This window comes from Panthera tigris, chromosome A2, assembly GCF_018350195.1.
Source record: "Panthera tigris isolate Pti1 chromosome A2, P.tigris_Pti1_mat1.1, whole genome shotgun sequence".
NCBI classification, from domain to species: Eukaryota; Metazoa; Chordata; class Mammalia; order Carnivora; family Felidae; genus Panthera; species Panthera tigris.
Genome location: NC_056661.1, coordinates 148,550,268 through 148,571,707, shown reverse-complemented (window position 1 = coordinate 148,571,707; position 21,440 = coordinate 148,550,268). Strand labels below are relative to the sequence as shown.

Sequence of the window (21,440 nt, the reverse complement as noted above, 5' to 3'; positions counted from 1 at the left end):
TATTTCCTAGACCTCCCAGTCCAGCTCCAGCGAGAATGACGGATTCCAGGCATTTCTAAGGTGGTTACTAGGCAAGTACAGTAATTACAATGAAGCTAATTGCCTCTGCAGTTCTGTTGGCTGAACTTTCTCCTAAGGGACAGGTTTCTTGGCAAGAAGCTTTGGCTCCACAGATGATGCCACAGAGGAGAGAGGCACCCGGGGTCGTCATCTGTCTCTGAACTTTGGTGTTCGGAACATGAAAGAAAGACAATGTCCGTGTTCAGGGTAGCGTGTTCTACAACATGGATCCATATTTCCACGGCTGCCACTGGAATAGTTTCTGGTTGCCTGTCACACTCTCTGGGAGCACTGCTCCGAGTGTCCATTACTTCATGAGCTGTCTGCTGAGCAGGAGCTTCTACATACGAAGGGCACGTTCGAGCAGTTGGCTCTTGAAATTTCCAGGGGACTCATTTCTGAATCTTAGATTCATTTTCTTCATAAGTTAGCTTTTCCCTATTGAGTGTTCCCAAACCTGACTGATCAGCAGAGTCTCCTAGGGAATCTTGAAAAATACAAGTATCTCTTTGTGGAAGTCACGAGACAACCCCTGCAGAGCTCTGGCCTCACACTGGATGACACGGAGGTGAAACTCTTTCCTGCTTAGCCAGGTAGCAGCAGTACCAGATTGAGACCAAGTGGAAGAGAAGTAGCAATGAAAGGACTCTGTTCTCCCTGCTTCTTGGCTTTGAGACTTCATCCTTTTAGGTTGTTGTTCTTAGCATAGAAAGATCTTTATAAGCTGTTGGAAAAACACTTTATCCAACAAGAAAAAGTTGCAAAGGATACGAACACACAATTCATGGGGAAAACATTAGTGTCTGATCATTGTATGTTCGGCCTCAGTAGTCTTGGCATCAAAGAAATGCAAATTGAAACCAAAATGCAGTCCCTTTTTATTTTCGCTCTATCAAATTGGATAATCATTTATTATCCTCATTGCTGCTGAGGGTGAAGTAAGACAACCATTTTTGTGTAATCTGTTTACGGTAGAAATTATCACAGCCTTTCTGGAAAAAATGGCTGTGTTGAGTTTTTAAAATAGCTACAACTTTTGAGTCAGTAATTCCATTTTGGAAAGTTTGTCCTAAGGAAATAATCAACATTTTGTTTAAAGATTTATGTAGAAAGATGGACATTGATTTTGGTAAAATAACTGGAAGTAACCTAATGAGGCTCATGTTATAATAATACATTTAACTATGGTTTCTATGTGATACAATAATATGGAGCCATTAATTCATACCTTTGAAAAAATTTTAATAAACGACTTGAAGGAAAATCCAAGAAAAAGATCATGAAGAAAGCAAGATATAAAATTGTATATTCACTATGATCCTGTTTTCTGCATAAAATAAATAAATAAATGTATGTAGGGAGATAGAGCAAGCTATTAAGGAGTGGGTAGTAATGTTGTAGTTAATTTTTATTTCTTTTAAAAATTTTGTGCATGTTCTACAACTAGTTTGTAATATATGTAGAACTTTAAACAATGTTCTTTAGGAAAACGTCTGGAAATGAGCAAATCTAATTCTTATAACCCAATTTTTGTTTTTTAGGTATAGGGGCACTGACTTTTGCTCTTCTGATGTCAGCAAGGATGGGTATTTTCCAGGAGACCCTATACAAACAATTTGGGAAGCACTCTAAGGAGGCTTTGTTTTATAATGTAAGCAATTTTTTGAACCTGGGGAAGACAAAAAGTACTGAGTCGTCATATGTCATTTCAAATGAAATACACGTTTTTCTGATGTCGTTGAAGGATCAAGTACTTTTAATAGGCTACTAATGGTGTATTCTGAGCCACAGTTCTCTATAGGAGACGATTGTGCTCAGTCGGTGTGAACCTCGTGTGTCTGCTAGCCAGGAACGACCCCCGGGGATGAAGAACCTTCACCCCCCAGGTCCCTGTAGGTGAAGTCAAATTAAAAGCAATATGGAAACTTGGAACAGGAAAACGAGTCCCAAAACAACATGCCAGGGAGGATGTCTGCAGCCAGGCAGGCATTTGGCGGTGGGGGGGTGGGAGGTGCGGAGTCCCTCCCAGTGGCTGTCTTCCCTTGATGGAGAGTTTCATTAGCAAATTCTGTGTGCTTCCACTTTTTTGTTGTAAAACTGCTGAGCGAGAGCCACCTCCTCTAACTATCCTCTTCCTCCAGCGTCTCTCCTGTGGAGATAACATCCAAAGCACAGCCCCTCACCGTCCTGGCTGGTAGGGACCCCTTCAGGGTCCGTATTCAGAGATTCCTTCACCGCCAGCTTTCTGTACTAAAGTTGCAGACCATCAATTTGAGATATTTAATGGGAGCTGGAGTATGTGTCTGGGAATTTAAAAAATAAGGAACAATCGGTCCGGGTCACACCTTTGTTTTAGAACAGTACTCGGCACAGAGTAACTGCCTGTAATGTTAACTCTAATTACTTATTGTGGTGGGTTATTGTCAGGCTCGTTCATTCATCTGTGCCGACCTGTTGTGTCTTCTTCAACCCCTTTTTATTCTTGTCTTCATTTTATTTTCCCTGACCTCATATTGTCCTCAAATCTCTTTTTCCCTCGAGTTTCCTAAACTCCCCGTAATTTGCCTTTGCTTTATAACTTTTAAATCCTTGTATTTGCTCAGCCATTTTCAAAAGTAGCAAAATACAGCAAATCCTGTGGGCAAGATGACTGGGAGTTAATTTCCCTTTTGTTGAGGGAAGGATGCCGGCTCCATTTTTTTCTTTAGTGCGTGATGATCAACTGATTCTGTTCCATAAGGGCAAGCGCTGTAGTTTGGGGTTGACAGCACGCCATTCAGGGTCACGTGGGCGGAAGCACTGGATACAAATATTTAATTTAGCGAGTCTAAATTCCTTTTCTTGACACTGCTTGTCAAACACCTTGTAAAACTTAGTCACTGTAAAGCCGCTCTAAATGTTCTGTGATGTGTTTGCATTTCAATTTACATGACGTCTTCCTTCCCACAGCACGCCCTTCCCCTCCCGGGTTTCATCTTCCTGGCTTCTGACATTTATGACCATGCGGTTCTGTTCAACAAGTCTGGTGAGTGTGGGCATCTCCGGGAGAATTACCTGACAGTTTCTGGGATCAGCTCTCAGTTTTCCTATTGACTTGACCACCGCTTCTTTTTCACGGTCTTATCCAAATCCCTGCCCTGTTCGAAACCCTCCCTGTTCCGCCTTCCGGGAATATAGTGCTGTTAATGAGCAGTTGCGGCAGCAAAAGCTTTGACGGGTGCTTCTCAGTTATTTGCCAACGAAGTTAGAGAACTGCCCTCAGATTTTCTAAGTGTCTTCATCCTCACCACAGAACGCTTTGGAATTTGTGTGTTTGCATTTGCATGTGGCACGTTTGGTGTTTTGAGGATGCAAAGACATAGCAATAACACACTGCAGGGGTGGGACCACGAGAAGCCGGGCAGCAGTCCAGCTCTGTGTTCCCGCACATCTTTTTTTCGGCTGGCGAAGGCGGACCTGCTCACAGACCCAGTCCTAGCCTAGCCACCTAGGAGCAAGGGGAAGCAAAAACCACGAGGGGGCTTTTTTCCAAGGTACAGGGTAGGTAGGCAGCAGGAATAAGCACAATTAGTTCAAATGTCTGCAGGGTAAGTTAGCTCTTCCTTGTTAAAGTGGCGAGTTAATAAACTAGCTATAAATTGCCAACTGACTTGAAAGAAATTACTTATCTGACATGAATATCTACTAAAAGACATGGCGTTATACAGACAAATGAACACACAGGAACAGATACACCTTTGTAGAATTAAGGCTTTACGTGGCTCGTACCTAAAATGGTGAGGACATTTTGTAGAATGGCAGTGTGTGCTCTGTAAAACTTGTTTGCCCTCTGAAGTCTGAACATGCATATTGTGAGGTTGTGACTGTGATTGCTTTCTGTTTGAGTTTGCTGTGTTTGCCTGTCCCATTTGCCCACAAAAAAAAATGTGTAATGAAGGTAGTGTGTTAAAGTTTCTAAGGCTCTGAATTACTCCATTTCTGATTTTGGGGGTTTTTTTTTTGGAGATTTCATTGACATATAGCCATTTTTGTCACAATGATTTTTAAGGTCCCTTGAGAGTCCCCACACAGCAAAGGGCTATTAAAATAAACATCAGATTCCTTGGGATTTATTTGATTTCGTTCCTAGAGCGCTCTTCTAAAAGTCACAGGGATGGGTATTTATATAAAATCTCTTTTAGAATCTGCCTTCAGCTCATACCTGCGTTAAATATATGCTTCTTTCTCTTGCTTGCTTTGAGGTTGTCTCAGATGAACCTGTTATCCTTGAATTTGCTAAGAGAACTAAAAATCCACCTAAATATTTTAAGTCCTACGGATTGATTCTTTTCCTAGCAAATCGATACAGTGGATCTCTGAAGTTATTAAACAGTAATAATACTTGTTAACTTTCTTTTCATTTCAGTACATGCTAAGTGTTTCAAAGACAGTAGAATGCCAGATTATGGGGATTTCCCACTAGTCCAGACATACAGTTATAGCGAATTATCTTTACATACATGGCTTTTTATTTTTTTGCAAAAGAAAAGTAACGTTCATTTACTAACCAGGTTTCAATATCACTGTTCGAATTTCCCAAGTTATTCTGTATAATTCAGACCCCACAAACAATTGAACAATTTCAAAAAAGTGATGAAGGGGCACCTGGGTGGCTCACTTGGTTAAGCCTCTGATTCCTGATTACAGCTCAGGTCATGATCGCACGGTTCGTGAGTTCAAGTCCCACATCGGGCTCCATGCTGACAGTGCAGAGCCTGCTTGGGATTTTCTCTCTGCCTTTCTCTCTCTGCCCCGCCTCCCTTGCTGCGTCTCTCAAAATGAATAAATAAAAACTGAAATATCTTAAGCTACAAAATTGGAAACTTAAAAATCTCTTTGATCGTGATTATTTTGTTTCCTCCCAAATATTTACTGTGCAAGCCTTGATTATATAAAACTAATATGAGAACATACTTAAGAGAAGAAGAGTTACCATTCCATTGCCTGACACGTCAGCTAATTTCATTTTCCCAGTTTCCTTCGAGATATTGTTTATGTATATTCTTGCATAGTTGTCATCCTAGCATGGATATAGTTTTTTACTTGCTTTTTCACTTTCCTTCTTTATATGACTGCATATAATCTTCATGATTTTTTTAATTTTAATTTTTTAATGCCTTATTTAAAGTTCCTTTGCCATACATAGCCATTGCTCTAAGATTGGCCATTTAGATTGATTCAGTGTTTTATCATAAATAGTACTGTCATCAATGGAGAACTATTTTTCATCTTTTGAATTAGTGAGGATTAATTCCTAAGAATGCATATAAATACTTTATTGCCCCTTAAGAATTATGAAATTGATTTTTTTTTTTACAAAAATGCACCAATTGCTACTGCCAGCCGAGGCTGCTGGTTCCACTGCCACCATTCCAGATTAGGATTTCATCATTTTTTTTTTTTTTTTGACGTTTATTTATTATTGAGAGACAGAGAGACACAGAGCGTGAGCAGGGGAGGGGCAGAGAGAGAGGGAGACACAGAATCCGAAGCACGCTCCAGGCTCCGAGCTGTCAGCACCAGAGCCCGAGGCAGGGCTCGAACTCACAAACCATGAGATCATGACTTGAGCCAAAGTCGGTCGCCCAACCGACTGAGCCACCCAGGCTCCCCTCATCATTTTTTTTTTAATGGTTATTTATTTTGAGAGAGAGAGCGAGCACGCGCATGCAAGCGAGCACAGGCAGAGAGGGAGAGAGAGAATCCCAAGTAGGCTCCACACTCAGCACAGAGCCTGACGCAGGTCTCCATCCTACGACCCTGAGATCGTGACCTGAGCTGAAGTTAAGCATCGGACACTTTAACCCACTGAGACACCCAGGCACCCAGGATTTTACAAATTTTTAATCGCTGTTTTAATAAATATAAAATGGTAGAGGCTTTTTTAATTTAGAATTCTCTCATCACTAGTAGGATTGAATATATTTTCAGATGGCATTTAGTTACTAGTTGTCTTTATTCTTTTTTTTTTTTTTCATTTTTAAAAATATTTATTTATTTTTGAGAGACAGAGACAGAATGCGAATGGGTTGGGGGCAGAGAGAGAGGGAGACACAGAATCCGAAGCAGGCTCCAGGCTACGAGCTGTCAGCACAGAGCCCGACACGGGGCTTGAACTCACAAAGCTGGGAGATCATGACCTGAGCCGAAGTCAGACGCTCAACCGACTGAGCCAGCCAGGAGCCCCTAGTTGTCTTTATTCTTGTGTTAATTGTCAGCTGAGACCATGTCATTTTTCACTGCTCTGTACTTGAGTCTTTCTTTCTAAAGTGGGGTCCTATTCAGGTGAATGGTAGAGAGCTTATTTTACAATTAAAATTAATGATAACTTAATGCTTAAGATTCTCTCTCCCCCTTCCCCTCTTGTTCACTCTCATGGTCGCTTGCTCTCAAATAAAAAATAAATTATAATTTAAGAAACCATTGTAACGACTCTTGAGACTGGTGTAGCCTGGAATCAGGGCAAGTGAAATGGTGTACGATCCAAATCTCTTTGCTAGGGGAGTAACGTTGCTGTCTCTATTATGTTCAGTCTGTATCACTTTGTCCAAAAAGATGAAGACTTACGCTGTCCTAAATGTATGACTATATCCCCTTTTAATCTTTGCAGAATTGTATCAAGTCCCCTTCATTGGTGTGACAGTGCCCATCATGTGGTTCTACCTCCTCATGAATGTCATCACTCAGTATCCTTTGCACCCCTCTGCCATACCCTCCTCTTAGGTCAAAGTAACACAGAGAAGGTTTGTATTCCTAATGGTGCGGTGACCTGAGTTTCGCGTCTGCCTTGATCTGTACTGCAGGAGACAGAGATTCCCATCCAGCCTGGGTTTTTGGGAAAGGCCAGAGAGTTGGTAGTGCTGCAGGAGGTCAGCAGGTCACTGGGCACATAAAGGAGTTGCTGTGGGTGGCGTGGAGAAATCCGTGGATAATTCAGTATTGGTATGTGACAAGAATGCTCTGTGGTTTCTCCTGGAGTTTTTCAGCAGCCTCGGACATTTCACCAGCTGCCACAGAATTCTGCCCGAAATTTCAAACTAATTAGAGCCTCATTTTGTAAATGGCTCTCTTGAACGACCTTAAGTACACTATAAAACCCTTTAAGTCTTTGGAACAATGAAACAGATGGAGCTCGATCTCATTCCTCCGATGTCACCTCGGAGATTTGCCCGCAGAGTTCCTTTTGGGACGAGTGGGTCGACGGGCTGAGGACCAGGTCCTATGAAGTAGGTTTGCTGACCTTTCCTGAAAGTGTTACCTCCTGTCACTACGGGGGAGGGGACCCTCACTGTAAGCAGTGGGAAGAATTCAGAACAAGAATTCAGGCCTTCGGGCAGTTTCAAGCTAGGGTCCACCAACGAATGGCAGGACATTCATTCTGCAGGATATTCTACCAGGGAGGAGACTCAGAGCAGCCATCACCCATCCCCGCGTTTTCTGGTTCTTAGAATATGAACATTTAGACCATGCCAGAAGGTTCTCCCCGGGGTTCTCTTGGCAGTCTACCGAAAGCCACCTTAACCCACCACTCCAGGTACGTGTGCATCCGGGGTGTCTTTATCCTCACCACAGAATGCGCCTCCCTTACCGTCACCCTTGTCGTGACTCTGCGCAAGTTTGTCAGCCTCATCTTTTCCATCTTGTACTTCCAGAACCCTTTCACTCTGTGGCACTGGCTGGGTACCTTGTTTGTCTTCGTTGGGACCCTAATGTACACAGAGGTGTGGAACAACCTAGGGACCACAAAAAGCCAGCTTCAGAAGGAGGACAAGAAGAACTGAGGCCAGCCTGGAACAGAGAGACCGGTGTCCAAATGGGCCAGGGTCTGGTGAAGGTCTGGCCACCGTTTCGCTTTTGTTAATGCTGAAGTATTGAACCAGCCATGTACCAGAGAATCCTCAGAACGAGGGACGCCTCAGATTTCTTACTGCTGTAGACACCAACGTTTGTGGACTCTGAATGGAAACCCCGCGACCCTGAAATAGAAATAAGAACAGTCGTCCACTATTGAACAGCCAGTTGGGTTGTCACTTGTTTACCAGAATATTTAGTACTGTTACTTGTTTATTGAATTCTGAGTCCTCAGAGCTTCTAGTTTTATATCCGTGGTCTCGGGCAAGATTATCTCTTGTTGCTATTCTGATGGTTCTCTGCCATATAGTCATTATCATCCTGTGGCCTCGTCCCTTTTTTTTTTTTTTTTTTTGGTCACCTTTCCCCTCCCCTCTTCCCCCCCCCCCCCCCCCAACCCCAGCAGCACTTTCAGCCAGTCAGACGCTCCAGGGATCATCATCAGGAACAACTGAGTGGCCAGGTGAACGGAGACACCAAGGACGTTGGCCTGGGAAGGAAACAGTCGTCCTGTGAGCTGAGCCCTGGTAACGCTGGAGCAGGACTGATGGGAATCCTTTCCCACAGCTTTTTTTTTTTTTCCCCCTATGCAAAAGTCTTCTATTTTCTGTGCTTGAAACAAACCTGCAGCATATCTCTATGGCACAAAGTTAATAAGAAAGAAAGGTCGTGTATGAATTGGGAGAGACGTTCTCCCTCAGTCTTCTACATGAACCCCGTTAGCTCAGAGATGCGATGGTGATGCCACGATGGCGGGGAGAAGCTGGCCCTCGTCGGCACCGAGAGAGCCACAGCTAAATGTTCGAAAGGCTTCTTCACCAGAGAGATGCAGCCCTGCCGGTCAGTCTGATAAGAGTCCTGGTCCGTCAGGCTAAGGAGTAGACTGATACATGGTGGGTGTGGGTTGTGGTGTATAAGTCAGGTCAAATCACAACTAAAATGGAAAGTTTTTTGGTTTTTTTTTCCTATGAGGTATCTTAATGTTCTTGATGGGTAATTTGCACGGGCTTGGGAGGTCGTGTGTTTTACTCCGTGTAGAAACCTGCCCCCCCTTTGGCTGATCACGTCGGAGGTGTAGTTTTCCTCCCTGGGAAACTTTGGAGAAAGAGGAACAACGTGAATGTAGAGTGTAGGGGTGTGTGCGCACTCGTGTAGCTTGTGTGATAATATTGGAGGAGAGAAGAGCGTGAAAATGTGTTCTTTTATTTTCTTGTTCTTCACTCAGCCCCAGACCTTCATTAACCTCCCACAAGCACATGCTTTTCTTTTTTGCACACAAAGGCCTTTCATGTTTTTCTGGACGCAGATTGTGGTCTTAAATTGCGACGTGGCTCTCCGGGTCCCCGTGGCTCACTCCGTGGTGTGTCGTGTTTCCTTCTCTTTCTGCAGCTTTTGTCTGAGGGGGTCTGAGATAAGTGTTCTAGAACCTTTGGGTCGCTCTGGGGAAGTAACGTAAGTTGCCTCGCTCGTTCCATAACGTGGATATTGTTTCTCCATCTAAGTCATAGGGTTTTCAGACTGATTTGTTGTTCTGGACATGGACAACTTTCTAGTGCTGGTAGTGATTTATTCTAAAAGATGGTGAATTTGGTATGAACCCATTTATAGAACCAAAAGGCATTTTCTTTGAAATACGTAGAGCTCCTCAGACTGATGGTGCTATGAATAGCATCTGTTAAATATCCTCTTAAAAACAAAAATAAAAGCTACTTTTGTAAAAAAAAAAAAAAAAAAAAAAAATCACTTAATAGAAGAACCTGCCCCTGGGGGCTGTCGGACTGCAATGTGTCTGGAGTCTTAACAGGCTAGAACCTTACCTTAGTGTCCTTTTTATGTCGATGAAAATTTGTAGTAATCGAAATGTATTGGTGTCCCCAGAGAGCATTTAACTGAGTCTATTAGCTTTTAGATTCTGGTTTTAGGGAGTATATGTTCCTCTCAGATGAATACCTCTGCTGGTTTTATTAACCAGAGGTTATATGTGGACAGATTAGTGCACTCACACAATAAAATAGAACACATAACAGAATGTCTCAAATGCCCTGTGAGTTGATTTTTCTGTCTAGTGGCCGGAATGTAAGAAATAGATGTCTAATGGACACTAGTTAATACTTTCATTAGAAACTTATTTTTTGGGGGGGGGGGGGCATTTATTTCCATTAGATAACTGGCTTTTCATTCCAGGTTGAAATTAATTTCAACTTGTATTAAAGGGGCAAATAAACCATTTTGTAGAAAACCGGACCCATGTAACCAGAAGAGAATTGTCTATTAAATGCTTCTCTTCTTTCTCTGGGTCAAGACTATGTAACTTTGTACCCCATAGTTTGTTTACAAAAGAGATTTGGTGTTTAAGAGCAAAGATCAAATAGGATGACACTAGCGAGAAAGTATTGTGTGCGTGTGTGTACCCATTTTAATGCCTTGACTGGTATCGTAAAGTAACAGGAGAAAATGGTAGATATTTGAATTATATTAATATAGTGTCTCCGTAGCCTTTACCACAATTCTGTTGTCACATTATAAATGCTGTCTTTTTCACTTTTCATTAATTTATTTTTGATCCTGTGTTTTCCTTTTCATCCAACAAAAGCAATCATTAATGCTTGATAGAAACTTGCAAGTTTTAAAGTACTAGGACATATCTCGTCTTTCCCCTTCTTCCTGCGCAGTTATCCTAAATGAAATGCTACAGTACTGTATTCTTCTGGGAAGATTAATGGACATTTTTTAAAGGTTCTAATATCTTGGGGTCATTTCTTGAGCACCTTTGCTCCCCTCTGCCCTGTTTTTTTTCCTCTCCTCAGCACCACCTCCAGTTTCTTCACTGCAGCTTGTGTTCACGTGTGTAGTTTTCTCCTGAGCAACACCTATAATCTTGTATGTTTAGGCCTCTATTCTTTGGGGCCTCTCAGATGTTTTTGTGGGTTTTTACAAGGTATTTGTGTAGCACTTATTTTGTTATACATGGCTAGCAGCATTGATACTTGGAGTGTGAGAATATCTAGCCCCTATGTGAGTATATGTATAGCTAAGTATGAACATAAGGGTTAATGTAAAAATGTTTATATATCTTGTTACCTCAAGCTGGGGCTGAGAATCTTAACTACCATTCCCTTCTATGTTTGGAAAATAATTTTGCTTGCTCTTTTCACCCACCTTGAGCTGACTTCATTGAACAGTGCCAAACGCCTATGAGGGTGTGGGCAGGGGGGTGGAAAACCTCAGGAATTATTCAAAGCCCGGGCCTGCTCATGGGTGGACCAGTTGGCATGTTAGAGTGAAGGGGAGGAAGAAATTTTCCTCTGTCCAAGGTTCTTCCTGCTGGACTCGAAAATAAATTTACAGGAGACAGATTAAAAGGAGAAAAAAAAAATCAGTTTTATTTTGTGCACACAGTACCCATAATGAAACTGACACCCAAACGAAAGACTAAAGCAGGCACTTAAAAAATACATACATTTTAGACAGTAAATCTGTCAGGAATTGATAGGAAAAGAAAATGAATGGGAGCATTAGTAAGGTTTCGGGCTGCAGTTGTAGATTAGTAAAAATGTAAGCAAGTTTATTTCTGCAGATTTGTTTTTTATTAACGTTTATTATTTTTGAGAGAGAGTGACAGAGTGTGAGCAGAGAGAGAGGGAGACACAGAATCCGAGGCAGGCTCCAGGCTCTGAGCCGTCAGCACAGAGCTCTATGCGAGGCTTAAACCCATAAACCACAAGATCATGACCTGAGCCAAAGTCAGATGCTCAGCCAGCAGCCACCCAGGCACCCCTCTTGGTTTGTCGTTTGGGGCACCTGTGTGGCTCAGTTGGTTAAGCATTCGATTCTTGATTTCAGCTCAGGTCATGGCCTCACAGTTCATGAGTTTGAGCCCTGCATCGGGCTCCGTGCTGACAGTGTGGAGTCTCCTTGGGATTCTCTTACCCCTCTCTCTTTCAAAGTAAATAAACTTTAAAATAAAGATGTAATTTTAGTTCTTAGAGCAGGGAGGCTACCTTTCATGTGAGAGATTTATTTTCTTTCAGAAGGGCAGAGGAGGGTCTGAGTGTCCTTGCACTGGCTATTTACCACATAGCTTCAATTCAAAATGATCAGTATGCCATTGTGGGACATTAAGGGGGGCCTGTCCTTGGCCCCTACATTTCCCTCCTCTGAAACTTCCCAGGAAGTTTCACACATTAAAAGTTGAGTTGGGGGCACCTGGGTGGCTCATTTGGTTAAGCATCCAACTCTTGACTTCAGCTCAGGTCATGATCTCATGGTCATGAGATCAAACTCTGCCCTGGGCACAGAGCCTGCTCTAGAGTCTCTCCCTCAGCCCCTCCCCTGCTCGCACTCTCTCTCTCTCTCTCTCAAAAAAATAAAAGTTGACCTGGTAGGTTGTTCTGTCTCCATGAACCAGTTTCTGAGTTCTTGAGAAGAGGTCAGTTTAAACTCATTTCAGGATGTGGTGATGTGTTCTCAAAGTCCGATGGTTCAAATCAGGTAATGAAAATCCATTTCTGTGGAAACAAAAGCAATGATTAATGATTGGATCAAATTATAAACCAGTTTCTGGGGGTAGCCAGTCAAGTGAATTTCTAGATGGAAGGCAGTGACAATCTGGCATATATTCTTGGTTTGTAGTTTGAGTGTCAGAGCAACAGACATGGAAAATGTCTACACATGAGCTGTTGTGATTTCTGTGAAGTTTACATTAAGTTGTTTATATTCAGTTTACAGGGCTTCAGGAAAAAGGGCAGTTTTATCAGATTATTCCAAGTACAAAAGATGGGCAAAAACCCAAAATGTTGGTTTGGAGAGTTGTAGCCAGGCATTGGAGAAAGCCAGAAGACATCAGGATCTCATTCAGTTTATAATGAAATGTATTAGAATATAATATTCACAAAGGTATGTTATTAAAACAATTTTTACAATCACACTCCTTTTTACCAAAGACAGCTAATTAAAATTTGTTTGCCAAGGAAGTCTAGTTTTTTAAAACTTGGTCTGATTATTTACATAAGTGCATCAAGAATAGCGATTGATTGTATAGGCTGTTTTCAGACTGAACTTTAACAGCCTCTCAAGGTCTAAAGCCAAGCCAGATACGTGCCACAGACTTCGCCTGTAACACATGCAGATTGGGCTAATTTCTTCTCAAGGTGCAGGTTCTTGCACCTGCCCAGAAGTGACCTTCTCTGTTCACCTGGTAAGTCTGATGGGAACCCTGTAAGCAAGGTGTCAAGCTATCTTTCCAAGGGGCTCTATTGGTTCCATAAGGCCAATCATAGTTGCTTAAGCGGTCTGGTTAGATCTGAGTTGATGCATGTTTCCTTCAACTATGACATTCCAGTCAAAGCCTTGGTAATATAACCAGTATTTCTAATTGTGTCCTGGTACTCTTACTATTGAACTTGTGCAGATGAATGCACAGTAAAACCTTGGGTTGCGAGCATAATTCATTCCGGAAACATGCTTGAAATCCAAAGCGAATTTTAAGAAGCATTGGCTCAGTTGTGATCATGTGACATTAGGTGTCACATACCACTCCTCATCACTCATTTATCAAGTTAAAATTTGTAAGGAATGTTTGCTTGTCTTGCAGAACACTCAGAACAAGTCACTCGCAATCCGGGGTTTTACTATATTATGAAAATGTAAGAACAGAGTTTTTTTTGACTTCTGAAGGGATCAGGGAAAAAAAAGATAAAATATGCCTTTGTGAAACAAAACATTTATCAAATTGCTGTAAGTTATAGTTATCTTAAGAGAAAAAATTTCTTTTAATCTGGAAAAACAAATCATTAAAAAAAAAATCAAAGTTTCAACAAATGAAAATCCTAAAAATTATAATCCTCAGTTCATTCAGTCCCATGTTACTCTTGTTTTGCTTACATCTAGTTCTTTTATTAGTTCTGGAAATCCTTACCCAGTTCAGTTGTGTGATTTTAATGCTATCAGAAACCTGTACTCAGATTTCTTTCCATGAGTACCAGTGCAGATGAAACACATTTGCAGGAAGCTTTGTAACCACATCTAAGTTATAGGTGTTGTAAATGACAAAAGACTTAAAAACGCCCATAGCTAAAGATCTGATTAGTGTTCATTACGATGCAGTTGACAGGGAAATTTGGTTACTTCTTTGACACACATTTCAAGATAATAGGACATAACCTGATTTCTAGGAGTTTCATACAGTTTTTATTATCTGGCTACGTAAATATAATCTGAGAGGGTTTAGTATCACTCATTTGACAGTGTTTCCCATGTAACTCAACAAGATTAATTAGTGTAATCTCTTTTTTTATATAAGGAAACCAAATGTTTTGAAATATGCCATGGGCCCTCTGGAATATTTTGGTTAGATTGTGATGAAAAGACTTTTTAGAATTTAATTGGGGGAAGTTTGTACATTTTATTAAATAGGATCACAGATCATTATGAACTATCTAACCAAAGTGACAATAAAAGGTTTTAAAGGCAGATATAGAAGGTTACATAATTGTGAGCAAAACTTGTCTCTTTTAATATTGATGACTCAGTTTTCCTGAATGCTTGTTTTTAACATGTATTTTTGAGAGAGGGAGACACAGAATCTGAAGCAGACTCCAGGCTCTGAGCTGTTGGCATAACTCACAAACCATGAGATCATGATCTGAGCCAAGGTCACATGCTCAACTGACTAAGGCACCCCTATAAACAAAACTTTTTAATGTTAAAACTTAAATTTATTCTAGTCTTAGCCATTACTGGCCATATATAAAATTCTTTTCTATAAACCTATAAACTATCTTTTTTACATTAAGATTTTGTCCTAAGTTTTCCTTCAACAAAAATGTATTTCCACCACATACCATTTTCTTATTGAAAAAAATTTCCTTGTACACAGAATTGTTTCCCTTATTTTGCATAGCTTTAACTCACTAATTTGGATTCTTAACACTTAGAAACTTTAATTTCTAGTGGAAACGAAATAGTGAGTGAAGTTTGTGAAGTAGGAAAACCTTGATCTCACCTTCTGCATGGACACGGTGAATCTATCTCTACATATATAGCAGTTCCTCCTGGAGAACCGAGGGCTGACTAGACACCTTCTGCACAACAGAGGTTGGAGGGAACACCTAGAGAACAGCAAAAGAGGTAGGGATTGGGGTTTCCAGTTATTATCATGTCTAACAGTGTAAACTGTAGTGGGGAGGGATAAAATTGAGGGCCTGTGGGCAGATTTATCTGTTTTGGGATACAGATAAGAAGCCATGGTTTAAAAGGGCAACTATAATATAAGGGAACTAGCTCTCCACCAAGCAGTAGGGGGCCTGCCACTGTTTACACTCCTCCATTTTGAGGGTGTAGATAGGATCCAGGCTCCCTGGCTGGCCTGCTGTTGCAATGAGCCCCCACCTCCAGCACATGCTGGGTAGACCTGGACAGCACTGACTACAGCTCCAGCTGTATCAACAAGGGCAGAACACCCTGGGCATGCTCCAGATGACTGCCTGGGCACCCCTTGTAGGTACTGCTGTGGGGCTTTCTACCTGGGCTTGCCAGAGTGCCCTCTGCAGAGCCCTGGCACCCCTAGTCCACACCTGCTACAGTGCCAGCCAAAATGGCCAGGCACATAGTCTATACTGGACATCCTTACACAAGGCAATTTCTTCAAGTTGAGAAAAGTAGCAGCTCTTCTACCTAATTCATAGAAATAAACACAAACAAGATGAGGAATGTGCTCTAAATAAAAGAACTAAATGAAATTGGAGATAAAGAAATGATTAGAAAATTGCTCAGTGGACTAGACAGAAAAGAACCAATCAGAGTGGAAGAATACAGTAACAAATGAAAAAGCAGCAAGTTAGAGAACGTAGAAGAATGGATCAGTGATCTAGAAGACAGGCTAATGGAAGGCACCCAACTTGAACAGCAAAAAACAAAACATTGAGTAAGGTTAGGTTAAGGGATATGTGGAACAACATCAAGCATACTAACATTCAGGTTATAGGGCCCTCAGAAAGAAGAGAAAGGGTCAGAAAATTTACCTAACCTGGGGGAGGAAACAGCCAGATCCAAGAGGCACAGAGAGCCCCAAACAAGATGAACTCAAGGAGGTACACAACAAGACACGTGATCAAAGAGAATCTTAAAAGGAGCCAGAGAGAAGCAACTAGTTATGTACAAGAGAATGCCCATGAGGCTGATTTTTTTCAGCAGAAAATTTGCAGGCCAGAAGGGAGTGTGGCCTTGATAACATTCAAAGTGCTGAAAAAAAAAAAAAAAAAAAGCCCTACAACCAAGAGTATTCTAGCTGGCAAGACTCTCATTCAGAATTGAAGGAGAGAGTAAGAAAAAAATTCCCAGACAAAAGGTAAAGGAGTTTATCACCACTAAATTGGCCTTACAAGAAATGTTAGAGGGACTTCTTTAAGTGTAAAAGACCATAATTAGAAGAAAATTATGAAAGGGAAAGCATTTCACAAGTAAAAGCAAATATACAGTGATAGTATATCAATCATTTACAAAGCTAGTAGGCTTAAAAGACAAAAGTAGTAAAATCAATTATATCTAAGTTAAATTATATCTAGGGACTCACAAAAAGATGTAAAATACGACGACATATACATAAAACATGGAGGGGGTGTAAAACAAGTTCCTTTAGAATGTGTTTGAACCTCAGCAACAATCAACTCAATACAGACTTAGGTACTTAGGACATTATGTATGAGCCTCATGGTAACCACAAACTGAAACCTATAATAGATACACACAAAAAAGGAAGCCAAGCATAACACTAATCATCAATCACAAGGAAACAGAAGAACTACATCCAGAAAACAATGAACAAAATGGCAGTAAGTGCATACCTGTTAATAATTACCTTAAATATAAATGCTCCAACCAAAAGACACAGGATGGCAGAATGGATAAGACAACAAGACCCATCTAGATGCTGCCTACAAGAGACTGAATTCAGACCACTTACAGACTGAAAGTGAAGGGATGGAAGAAGGTACTCCATACAAATGAAAGGGTTGGGAATGGGATAGCAATATTTAGAGAAAACAGACTTTAAAACAAAGACTGTAACAAGAGACAAAGGCATTATATAATGATAAAGGGATCAATCCAATAAGAGGATATGACATTTATAAATATTCACCCACCACAGGAGCACCTAAATAAAGCAAATATTAACAGACCTGAGGGAGGAAATTGACAATAATAAGAGTAGGGGACTTCAATATCCCAATTACAGCAATAGAGCATCCAGACAGAAAATCAATGAGGAAAAGTGGCTTTGAATGACCCATTAGACCAGATGGACTTTACACATGTGTACAGAACATTCCATCCCAAAACACCAGAATACACATTCTTTTTAAGTACACATAGAACGTTCTCCAGAATAGATCATGCTAGACCACCAAACAAGTCTCAATAAATTTAAGGTGACTGAAATCATATCAAGCATCTTTTCTGACTGAAACCGTATGAAACTAGAAATTACAAGAATGGCAAAAAACCTAAGAACATGGAGCCTAAACATGTTACTAACTGATGGGTCAATCGATGAAGAAATCAAAATTGAAATTAAAAAATGTAGACAAATGAAAATGAAAACAACAGTCCAAAATCTTTAGGACACAGTGAAAACACTTCTATAAGGGAAATTTATAGCATTAGAGGCTTACCTCAAGAAACAAAAATTTCAAATAATCTAACTTAACACCTGAAGGAACTAGAAAAAGAACATTAACAAAGCCCAAAGTTACAATGAAGGAAACAGTAAAGGTCATAATGGGAATAAGTGAAATTGATTCTAAAAAGATAAAAAAGATCAAGGAAACCAAGAGATGGCTCTTTGAAAACATAAATATAACTGATAAACCTTTAGCCACATTCATCATAAAATCAGAAATGAAGTAACAAATGACATCACAAAATTACAAAAGATTGTAAGAGGCTACAAAAAATCTATGCCACAAATTGGACAATCTAGAAGAAATGGATAAATTCCTAGAAGTATACAGTCTTCCAAAAGTGAATTAGGAAAACATAGAAAATCTGAACAGACCAATTACTAGTCATGAAATTGAGTGGGTGATCAAAAAATTCTCAAAAGTCCAGGAACTGATGGCTTCACCGATGAATTCTGCCAAACATTTAAAGAGTTAAGGCTAGTTCTCAAACTACTCCAAAAAATATCAGAGGAAAGAAAGCTTCCGAATTTATCTATCTATCTATTTAAGTTTATTTATTTTTGAGACAGCATGAACGGGGGAGGGTCAGAGAGAGGGAGACACAGAATCTGCAACAGGCTCCAGGCTCTGAGCTGTCAGCACAGAGCCCGACGCGGGGCTCAAACTCACGGACTGTGAAATCATGACCTGAGCTGAAGTTGGCCACTTAACTGACTGAGCCACCCAAGCGCCCCATCTTCCGAATTTATTTTACAAGGCCAGCATTACCCTGATACCATCAGACAAAGATGCTACAAGAAAACTGCAGGCAAATATCCCTGATAAACATAGATTCAAAAATCCTCAACAAAGGGGGCACCTGATGGCTCAGTCTGTTGAAATGTCCAACTCTTGATTTCAGCTCGCATCAGGATCCTGGGGTTGTGGGACTGGGCGCTGCATCAGGCTCTATGTGAGCATGGAGCCGGCTTAACATTCTCTCTGCCCCTCTCCCCAGCTCGCACACTCTCGCTCTCTAAAAAAACAAACCAACCTCAAGAAAATATTAAACTAAATTCAGTTAATTAAGAGAATCATTCATGATCAACTGGAATTTATTCCAGGATGCAAGTATGGTTCAATATCTGCAAATCAGGCAATATGTGATACACCATATTGACAAAATGAAGGATAAAAACCATATGACCATCTCAAGAGATAAAAAAGCATTTGACAAGATTTAACAAAGTGGGTTTAGAGGAAACGTATCTCAACATAACAAAAGCCATTATGACAAACATAACTAACATTATACCCAGTATTGGAGCACCTGGCTGGCTCAGTGGGTTAATCATCTGACTTCGGCTCAGGTCATGATCTTTCAGTTCATGAGTTCAAGCCCCCCCATTGGGCTGTCTGCTGTCAGCAGAGAGCCCACTTCGGATCCTCTGACCCACCCCCCTGCCCCTCAAAAATAAACTAAAAAAATAATGAGGAAAAGCTTTCAGCTAACAGCTTTTCCTCTACGGTCAGAAACAAGACAAGGGTAGCTATCTACTCTAACCACTTTTACTCAACATAGTACTGAAAGTCCTAGCCATAGCAGTCAGACAAAAAGAAACAAAAGGCATCCAAATTTGTAAGGAAGAAGTAAAACTTTATTTGTAGATGACACAATACTATATATAGAAAACCCTGGGGCACCTGGGTAACTCAGTCGGTTTAAGCGTCTGACTGTTGATTTTGGTTCAGGTCATGATCTCTCTGTGAGATCGAGCCCCGCATCAGGCTCTGTGCTGACAGTGTGGAGCTTGCTGGGGATTACCTCTCTTTGCCCCTCCCCTGCTCATGCTAGTGCTCTCTCTCTCTCAAAATAAATTAACTTAAAAAAAAAAAAGACTCCATCAAAAATTCAGTAATGTCTCGGTATATAAAATATACAGAAATCTTTCATTTCTGTACACTAATAGTGAAATAGAGAAACTAAAACAATCCCATTTACAATTGTACCAGAAGGAGTAAAATACCTAGGAATAAGCTTAACCAAGGAGGTGAGAGATTGGTACTCTGAAAACTACAAAATATTGATCAAAATACTAAAGATGCTACAAACAAGTGGAAAGATATTCCATGCTCATGGAATGGAAGAACCAGATTGGTTAAAATGTCCATACTACCCAAAGCAATATACTGACTTAATGCAATCTTTATGAAAATACCAATAGCATTTTTCACAAAACTAGAACAAATAATAAAATTTGTATGGATCCACATAAGACCCTGAATAGCCAAAGCAATCTTGAGAAAGAACAATGTTAGTGGTATCACAATCTCAGATTTTAAGATATACTACAAAGCTGTAGTAATGAAAACAGTATGATACTGACACAAAAAGAAACACATAGATCACTGGAACATAATAGAGAGCCCAGGAATAAACCCATGCTAATATGGTAAGTTAACTTACAACAGGAGGCAAGGATATACCATGGGGAAATGACAGTCTCTTCAATAAATGGTGTTGGGAAAACTGGATAGGTGCATGCAAAAGAATGAAAGTGAACACTTTCTTACACTATACACAAAAACAAACTCAAAATGGTGTGAAAACCTAAATATGAGACCAGAAATAGCAAAACTCCTTAAAACATGGGCAGTAATCTCTTGGATGTTGGCCTTAGCAACATTTTTCTAGGTATCTCTCTTCAGGCAAGGGAAACAAAAACAAAATTAAACTATTGGACTATACCAAAATGAAAAGCTTGTGTACAGCCAAGGAAACCATCAACATAAAAAAGTCAACCCATTGAATGGGAAAAGATATTTGCAACTGATATACCCGATTAAGGATTAATACACAAAATAAATAAAGAGCGTATTATACAACTTTACAACCCCCCCCCCCAATAATCTGATTAAGAAATGGGAAGAGAACTTGAATAAACATTTTTTCCAAAGAAGACATTCAGATGGCCAACAGACACATGAAAGGATGCTCAACATCACTCATCATCAGGAAAATACAAATCAGAACTGCAAGGAAAGATCATCTCACACCTGCCAGAATGACTAGAATCAAAAAGATAAGAAATAACAAGTGTTGGTGAGGATGTGGAGAAAACGGAGCCCTTGTACCCTGTTGGGAATGTAAATTGGTGCAGCCACTGTGGAAAACAGAATAGAGCTTCCTCAAGTTTGGTAATTCCTTTTTATGTTGACACAAAAGACACAAAGGAAAATAGTGACAGTCTCTTAGAGGAAATGGATTAGTAAAGCCTCAAGTATCCCACCAACAGTAGCTAAGCCCAAGGAACCAGTTCTACAATATTTTCTCCTGCTAATCTAAATTCAGAAAGAAAAAGATCCTCACCATTCTCACTCCATTGAACTGTAGACAGATTCTGGGAGGCTGATATGGTAAGAAGTCTTACCTTCTGCCAGATTTATGTCAGATGTCCTAAGATCTCAAAGCTGCAGAGTCTACAGCAAGTATCCAGTGAAAGTATATCATGCCAACTGAAGAGGAGGAAGACATTTTCTTCTGCCCAAGGTTCTTCTGCTGGACTAAGAATTAAATTCATATGAGACAGATTAAAAGAAGAAAACCACCAGCATTTTATTTTGTGCACACAGAGAGACCCACTAATGAAACTGAGACTTCAAGATATGAGCAAGGCAGGCAGTTTTTATACATTTCAGACAAAGAATAAATCTGTGAGAAATTGACAGGTTAAAAAAAACATATTTGGGAGTTTTAGTATGGAATTCTAGGTGGAATTTGGGCTGAGATTGGTCAAAAAGTAAAAAGGTTTGTTTCTACAGTTTTCTTTG

At 40.4% G+C, this 21,440-nt stretch overlaps 1 protein-coding gene and 1 long non-coding RNA gene across 2 annotated transcripts in view; one reads left to right on the top strand and one right to left on the bottom strand.

Moving 5' to 3' along the window:
• SLC35B4 (solute carrier family 35 member B4) overlaps window positions 1-8,276 on the top strand; it is a 35,981-nt gene extending 27,705 nt beyond the window's left edge. The window contains exons 6-10 of the mRNA XM_042972817.1: window positions 11-71; window positions 1,602-1,711; window positions 3,010-3,085; window positions 6,710-6,785; window positions 7,634-8,276. Of these exons, the coding sequence (XP_042828751.1) occupies window positions 11-71; window positions 1,602-1,711; window positions 3,010-3,085; window positions 6,710-6,785; window positions 7,634-7,880 (570 nt within the window). The 3' untranslated portion in view covers window positions 7,881-8,276. The remainder of the gene's footprint in view (window positions 1-10; window positions 72-1,601; window positions 1,712-3,009; window positions 3,086-6,709; window positions 6,786-7,633) is intronic.
• Window positions 8,277-12,261: 3,985 nt separating this feature from the next.
• On the bottom strand, window positions 12,262-21,141 carry LOC122234874. The gene is made up of 3 exons (XR_006212840.1): window positions 21,041-21,141; window positions 14,954-15,059; window positions 12,262-12,458 (listed from the first exon to the last, which is right to left on the bottom strand). It is a non-coding gene; the product is annotated as an uncharacterized LOC122234874 (long non-coding RNA).
• Between the last annotated feature and the right edge of the window lie 299 nt (window positions 21,142-21,440).